General features: G+C 46.3%; 1 protein-coding gene across 1 annotated transcript; it reads right to left on the bottom strand.

Moving 5' to 3' along the window:
- Positions 1-1,729: 1,729 nt before the first annotated feature.
- LOC147665740 (endogenous retrovirus group PABLB member 1 Env polyprotein-like) lies at positions 1,730-3,277 on the bottom strand. Its single transcript, XM_086949554.1, has one exon. The coding sequence runs from the start codon at positions 3,275-3,277 to the stop codon at positions 1,730-1,732; it is 1,548 nt and encodes a 515-aa protein (XP_086805680.1).
- Between the last annotated feature and the right edge of the window lie 4,989 nt (positions 3,278-8,266).

Raw genomic sequence — 8,266 nt, 5'->3', positions numbered from 1 at the left:
GGTATCCCTTTGGCGGGCGGGCTACACTCGGTGTCGCTGTATGTGGATGATTTACTGATCTACATCAGAGATCTGACTTGTTTCCTGCGCGCGCTCACTTCCATATTTAGCAGCTTCGGGGACGTGTCGGGACTCCGACTCCGAGTTAACTGGGCAAAGTAAGGAGTGTATTCTTTTGCCACAGACACGCCATAAAGCGACATTGTAGTAATGGGCGAGCGAGTCGTCTGGTATCCAACCATCACCGGCTATTTAGGGATTTATATTTATCGTGACCCTGCTGACCTACTGGAGGGTAACCTCACAAGGGCAATTTCGTCGCTCACGGCACAGGAGACTTTTTGGAACACCCTTCCACTAAACGTCCCAAGTCGGATTACGCTTACAAAAATGATACCGTTGCCTAAATTGTTGTACTTTTATGCCAATCTTCCGGTGTATATCCCGGCCCGAACTTTCAGAAAGCTGAAAACTCTGACCAGGCGATTAATCTAGAATGCGGGGCGGGCCAGAGTCATGTTAAAGACGCTATATGCTGCAACGGTAAATGGGGGGGTTATCTGTCCCTAATCAGGAGCTCTATTACCTGGCAGCGCAACTGCAGTGGGTTGCCTACTGTATGAGTGGACAAAACTTGAGTGATACAACCTCGGGCGACACCATCATGATGGTTGCGCAGATACACGCGCTGTTTCACCCCTTAGCTAGGGTACGCTGCCCTGATCAACTGCACCTTGCGGTGGCGAGGAAGTGCTATACGAGAAGCCTAAAGCTTACAAGCTCTACCAAACCATTGAAGGACTGGGCTATTCTAAGACCCAGCGGTGCCAGGGAACAACACCTAAAACCTTCGTGGGTTACCTGTTCCGGCGTAAAAGTCACAGAGACACGGGACACTTCCTTTGGCGTCAAAGATCAGCGTTTATTTACTGCAGGGATACAGAGATCGCAAGAAGTACACAAAGTGTAGGTTCTGAGAGACTGCTTCAAATTGCAAACGTGGATCGGTCCTTTTTCTACACCTTTTTCGTCATAGCACAACATGGCGAACAAACGGTTACAACTCAGTTCCCACAGTAAACTTCAAAAGGGTTGCTTTCATGTTTCAGAAGCCCGGAACATAATTACAGTAACATCGCCGGTTCCCAACTGTAAAAATATGCTATCTCACCATTAGGCACATTCCATTTAGGCTGTAAACGAGCTGAGAGAAGAGACAGAAACAGGTGCAAGGAAGACGAAGACAGACAACAGAAAGAAAAAGAGTGTAGGGGGCAATATCGGAAGCATGATTGTAGGATCAAAGGATTCGTGCCTAATGCATGCACGGCTGAAACAATAGACCGGCACGGCAAGATGAGCCTCGAGCGGAGCCATCTGCCTTTGCAGTATCATCCCCCTCGTCATAAAGACACCCTCAAAGGAACACGTGTCTTCCGCAAGAGCTTGGGAATCCCAGGGTCACGAAGCGAACAGTGTCCGTTCGCTGGCTACTTGAGGGCAAGAAACAAAATGGATGCCGTATCTAAAATGGAACCCGCGGGTTCAGATGAAGAAACCCATGAATAAGGCGAACGGTGCAAAGTAGTGTAGCGAAAACGCGTACACCCACTAACTCGTCATTTGCGGTTCTTAGATACCAAACTCGTCCATTTTCGAACAAGTCAAAAACATCATCACCATTCTCACGGAAACTCAGACGCTCCTTTTGCCCTCATGTAGGCAAGCACTAGTCGATATCAGAATCGATCTCGATATTCATCAGATCGTTCAGATGTTGCTGCAACATTATTCTATCCATCAATGCTTCTTTGGTAACTGATGGCCGTCTTATACACGTTGTAGCACAGAGACCACATAAGGCAGGACCACACTGCACGCAAAGACAACACATGAACAGAAACGCTACAACAACCCCGATGATCATCAGAATCTTCCAACCCCACGTCGACATTAGGCCCCAAAACCATCCTAGTAGCGTCCAATCACCTACCTCCACGTGTATGGACTCGGAGATCTTATGCAACTTCGAGATGGCTTGATATACAGTTGGAGCGTTATCAGGAATGAAAATACAGCAACTCGAATGGATCACCTTGCACACACCACCTCTATCTGCGAGTACAACGTCTAAAACCATACGGTTCTGCAACGTCATAAGTCTATCTGCCTGAAGCTCAGCCGTCAGATTACCAAGAGCACTTGCAGTTATATTAGCAGTCGATTCGACCACACGAGTCAACTGTCTCAGGTTCCTACTATTGATCATAGGTCCCCAAAACGGCAGGAAACCCTTAAAGAAGTCTCCTGCTTCTTGACCGGCAGTGTCCTCTTTGCTAATAACCCCTCTCACAACTCTAGTCTTGTGATAGTCCGAGGCAACTGTAAAAGTCGGTGGCAAAAGATTCGCAATATAACAGGTGCCCGAAAAATCACGGGGCAACCATGTATATGGGCGATCGTAACACACAAAGTAGGTACCCTTGGCAGTTAGGAGGACAGGGGACGAGAGCATTGGTAAAACGTACGTCTCAGTACAAGCACTCTTCCCAAGCTGAGCTCTCGGATTATAACCAAGACCTTTCAAGCAGAAATTACCGAGGTGGGGTACGATCCAGATCGGAGACGAGCTTTTAAGCTGTCTATCACCCACTGATATACTATATTCAGCCTCACTCAGATCCTTGTATGCTCGCACCTCTTCCTCTGGAATAAGCGATGCATCAAAAATATCTCTATCTAAGTCAGCAATCGCTATTGCCAAAGTCTTGTGGTACGGGCCGGGACCAAGATTTGCAGAGCGTGGCTCTCGATGGGGGTAGGAATCTAGTGCACTACAGAACATAGTTTGGAATGCCCGAGCCGACCCCTGGGAGCTGTAAGGAAGAACCAAATACGGAATACCCCTATCCATGGTATGTGGCATTAACCCACACACCCAACAGTTAGTAGTATTCATCACCAACTGATGCTGATGTAGGAGCTGGACAAAGGAGTTGTTCATGAATTCCGCATGTCTAACCTGTTCATGTTGGGGCAGAGGATGAAAGGAATGTGGAGAAATAGTGGGAATAGATTTCAGTTCAGAAGAAAAAGTAGGTGAAACAGAAGGCAATAACGACTGTATTCCAAAATACACTCCACCCACTAGTAACATAGAAACAGTCAGGAATAGCAGGAATAACTGAAACAGGAAACATTTTGTTCGGATAACCTTATGAAGCTTAGATCTTGACGCCAACATCCTCTCTACTTCCGACAGCTTAGAGAACTCCATCCTCTAAAAACCGTCCGTAACGTTCTTGACGCACTTCGTTCTGAGTAGCGATTATCAATTCCCAGGAATTCCCAGGAATCGACAAAAGTAACCGACCTAGTGTCAGGAACCTGCTAAACAGAAGGAAGTACCCGCACGGCCCTACGGTCAACCCGGATGAAAGGTTTTCTTAAACAAACGTTTAATTTAATACAATTCTCCTAGCTATACAAAAAGAGGAATACACGTGAAAAAGAACTCAAAAATCAGTAAAAGATGCAATTGTTCATAATGTTCGTAGCAACAGTAAGGGGGTAATATGAATTCAAAAACAAAAAAGGATTTTTTATTAGTCTTTGTCACGTGAACGAAGAAAATAACGACTTCTTCCAGGTCGAGTTTGCTCTTCAAATAACTGTTCAGATTGCAAAACAGTGTTCAATCGATCAGATGACAGTTCAGACCTTGAATTCTCCCATGCTGACGATTCAACAAATGTATCTGGCTGCGCTGAATTGTTTCCTACAGGTTGAGCATCACTGAACGGCACATAACGAAGAGGGGTCTCGGTCTCCGTTGCGACAATTCCAGTTCTGACCCAGTTATCCGCTGGCAAAGAAATTGGGACTTTTTTGGTGTGGGTGGCATGCACCCAATTCTTTCGGCCTTCCAACCGAACTGCAGTCCTTGTGGCCAGCAGGACTTGGAAGGGACCCACGAATCTCGGCTCCAGGCCACGTTTTCTTCCAAAGTTACGGATGACAACCCAGTCACCCGGTTGGAGCCGATGTCCAGGACCCTCTGTCTGTGCCGGTAGAGCTTCAAAGACCTGTTGATGAATTAACCTCAGTTTAGCAGTCAGATCATGAAGGTAATCAATTAGCATTGGATACTCAAGACTATCAAATGCCTTAGGCCTCGGGACTCCCCAAATGTTCGCAGGACGGCCGAACACAATCTCGTATGGGCTAAGCCCTACTCGAGAGTGCACAGTCACCCTGGTCGACAAGAGCTAGAGGCAAGGCATCAGGCCATGACAGACCAGTCGTAGCTTGAATTTTGGCAAGTTTCAGTTTCAGAGTACCATTGTACCCTTCCACTAGACCTGCTGACTGGGGATGATTGGCGCTATGGAACTTCTGCCGAATTCCAAGGCCCTTACACACACTCTTCATCACACTCCCCACAAACTCACTTCCGTTATCTGACCATACAATCCGTGGCATTCCATACCGAGGAAAGTATTCCTTCAGTAGGACTTTTGCTGTAGACAGGGCAGTATTATCCTTAAGAGGATAGGCCTCAATCCATCTGGAGAACGCGCAAACCACAACCAGAACATATTTTAGGTTATTGCATCTCTCCATATGGATGAAGTCCAATTGGATAACCTCAAAGGGACATGTAGGAGGAGCAAAATGACCAGGTGGAGTGGGGGTGCCCTTGCCAGGATTATACATCAAGCATACCATACAATTCTTAACCACCCTCTCAGCACATTTAGCAATACCATCATTCTTCCATACAGGAGACAACAACTTACATATACCTTTCGCGCTAATATGTGACAAGCCGTGAGCCATAGTCACAACGGCTAGCACATATGCATCCGGTAACATCCACCTCTTGACATTCTGACAAATCAACCCAACATCCATGCGCGTCTAATTTTCCCGTGCTTTCTTTCCACTTAGTCTTTTCAGTCTCAGTAGCCTCATTCTGAATCGCCTTCACGCTTTCAACGGTGTCCTCACACATACTAGTCTCCGCCGGCCACCTCACTGAACTCGTAACGTACATTCGGGTTGCAAGATTCTTAGCTGTCTCTTTAGCAATCTCATCCGCAAACGCATTACCACGACCAACATCATCCGTAACTTTTCGGTGCGCGCTGCATTTAATGATTGCCACCTGTTTAGGCAATGTAAGTGCGTCCAAAAGATCATTCACGAGCTGTCCGTGTTGGATCTTCGTACCATGCGATGTCATAAATCCTCTTTCTCTCCACAATCGACCAAAGCTATGAGCAAGGCCAAATGCATATTGACTATCAGTAAACACATTCACTCGCTTTCCTTCAGACAAAACACACGCTCTCGTTAACGCAATCAACTCTGCCGCTTGCGCTGAATTCTGGCTCAATCTCGCAGTTTCCACAACCGTACTCAACGTCACCACAGCATACGCAGTCGTCACATCACCATTCGGCAACTTAAAGCATGAACCATCAACATACAAAGTACCATCGGGATCTGCCAATGGAGTGTTTTTTAGGTCAACACGACCTTTCGTTTCTTCTTCAGTTCTTAAATAACAATCATGTGGTGGTACGTCATCTGATTCCATGTTAGTCGGCAACAATGTTGCCGGGTTCAGTACATTACAACGCTTAATCTGTATATGACTTGCCAAAAGCGTCAACTCATAACCAGACAACCTTGCGCTCGTCAAATGTTGAGTTTTTGTTCGATTCAAGAGAGTGTCAACTGCATGCGGAACCATCACCATAAGCATATTATCCATGACCAGGCCTGCAGATTGCCGGATGGACACCGCAGCTGCCGCTGTCGCTCTTAGACAACTCGGCAATGCTCTAGCTACTGGGTCCAAGGTCAAGGAAAAATATGCACATGGACGCTGCTTACCGCCAAATTGTTGCGTCAAAACACTCAACGCACAACCTTCCCTCTCGTGAACGTATAGTGTAAACGGCTTACTATAATCAGGAGTACCTAACACAGGAGCCGAACACAACGCATCACGTAATTCAGAAAAACTTTTCTGACACTCTTCAGTCCATGGCAAAGGAGTCGGAACGTCCTTGCACGTGAGAGCTAACAATGGCTTCGCTAGCAATGAAAAATTTGGAATCCATTGCCTGCAGTATGACGTGATACCTAGAAAGACACGCACATCTCTCTGAGTTGTTGGCACAGTCATTCGAGCAATCGCTGCAATTCTTTCTGGGGTCAACCTTCTTCCCTCCTTTGACAATAAGTGACCTAAATAGGTTACTTCTTGACAACAATACTGTAGCTTAGAAGGTGACACCTTGTGGTGTAAGTCACATAGATGTTGTAACAGCGATACTGTAGCAGCTTTGCAAATCTCTTTAGTGTCAGCAGCCACTAACAGATCATCAACGTACTGAATCAAAGCCGCACCAGCCGGTAACACAAACGCGTCAAGTTTACTCTTAAGAGCTTGGCTGTAGATCGATGGACTCTCACAGTAGCCCTGAGGAGCGCGTTTAAACCTAAAGCTGCGACCTCCTAATGAGAAGCCGAATAGATCTCTGCTTTCCTCAGCAATCGGAATGCTAAAGAAAGCATTCTTCAAATAGATTACCGAGAACCAAGAGGCAGAGGCTGGAATCAGAGTCAGTAAAGCCGTAATGTCAGGCACCACAGGAAATTGTGGAATCACAATTTTATTTACCTCCCGTAAATCGATGACAAAACGATACACAGGGGGTTTGGATGGATCAGTTCGTTTTAAAATAGGTAACACAGGACTGTTACACACATTTCCCCGAGTTTCCTCGATAACATCCTTTTTGATCAAATCATAAATGATCGCTAATAGCGCTCGTTCACCATCAAGAGAGATACGATTCTGGGGGATACGTGGTAATCGCACATTCGATTTCAATTGGACAACATAAGGTGATATGTCCAACAGGCCCACATCATTGGGACCTGTTGCCCACAAAGACTCAGGAAGAGAACTCAATTCCGGCGGGAACCTATCAGTTGACAAGTACATAGGAGAGATCACTCTCCGACCTAATGTAAGCTCCACTCCCGCAGGAGAACAATACAGAGTCGCATATAACCGCTTCAACAAATCCAGGCCCAAAAGATTCTCACCACAACCAGTAGTCAAAATCAAAGGAGCTTCTAGCTCACGCGGCCCAATTGTAAGGGGCAAAGGGCTAGAAACTGGATTGCTAACCGTGGCGCCAGAGAATCCAACGGAAACATTCGTTAAGCCAGACAAAGGTGCGCCAGGGAGTTTCGAATGCATGATGGAACTTTTCGCTGCACCAGTGTCCAACAGAAAAGGCTCAACTACGCCCGATGTGGCAACTGCGACGTAAGGCCCTCTCTGATCAACCGGAACTGATACTACTCCCTCTCTTTGTCTATGGCTGTCCTAGTAATTACCGTCCGCATCAATGTCGTGCTCGACGTAATAGTTGTCTACATGATACTGTGCAGATCTACCGGACGATGAATCGCGCTGATCAAAGCAATTGTTTGAGTCCGACAACGACGTAGAACGCTCGTTCTGATTTTGAGAAGTACCACGGCCTCTACCTCGAGATGCCTGCTGAGGACCACTACGACCTCCCCGAGCCAAAACGCCATTATTTCGGTCACGTAAAACCGGACAATTGAACTTCAAATGGCCCTCACCCCTACAATATGCGCATTGATTATACCCAAGCATAGATCTTGGTGTAGAAGAATCAGAACGTGACTGCGTCCTGGAAGACTGTGATTATGAACGATTTTGCTGTTGTGAATCATTTTGATTCGAGCGCGGAGGATACGCTTGCTGCAACAAAACCTTAGTTTTAAGCTCCTTCGTTTTCTTATCTGCACGATCACTTTCTTCCTTTTCTCTATTTTCATAATATTGAGCCGTGGCTAATATTTGAGCAGTGTTAGAAACAGCCCACGAACTTTCAGAATTTTTCAGTTTGTTGCTTAGTTCCGGCAACAAATTCGACACAAATTTGTCAACAAACAGTCGCTGACCTCCCTCAGTGCTCATATCCTGACCACTGCGATCGATAAATGCCTCCTCAAATCTAGTAAAGAAATCGGAGACACTCTCGTCTTTCTTTTGCTTGCACGCAGACAGTTTATCCCAGTTAACTCTCATTGCTGGCATAAGTGTTTTCATAAGTGTAATGATCCTTTGAGGCAAATCCGTAATAATCTGCTTGGCCCCACCAACTTGTCGTCCGTCAGCCGCCGCAAGAGCAGCCCAATCACCACCTAA

The sequence above is a fragment of the Lissotriton vulgaris genome, unplaced genomic scaffold (assembly GCF_964263255.1).
Source record: "Lissotriton vulgaris unplaced genomic scaffold, aLisVul1.2 SCAFFOLD_4530, whole genome shotgun sequence".
NCBI classification, from domain to species: domain Eukaryota; kingdom Metazoa; phylum Chordata; class Amphibia; order Caudata; family Salamandridae; genus Lissotriton; species Lissotriton vulgaris.
The sequence above is the reverse complement of the archived record's forward strand: the minus strand, read 5'-3'. Positions and strand labels throughout refer to the sequence as shown.

Excerpts from the sequence above, each read along its gene's own strand:
- LOC147665740 (XM_086949554.1), bottom strand. The coding sequence starts at position 3,277 with ATGGAGTTCTCTAAGCTGTCGGAAGTAGAGAGGATGTTGGCGTCAAGA.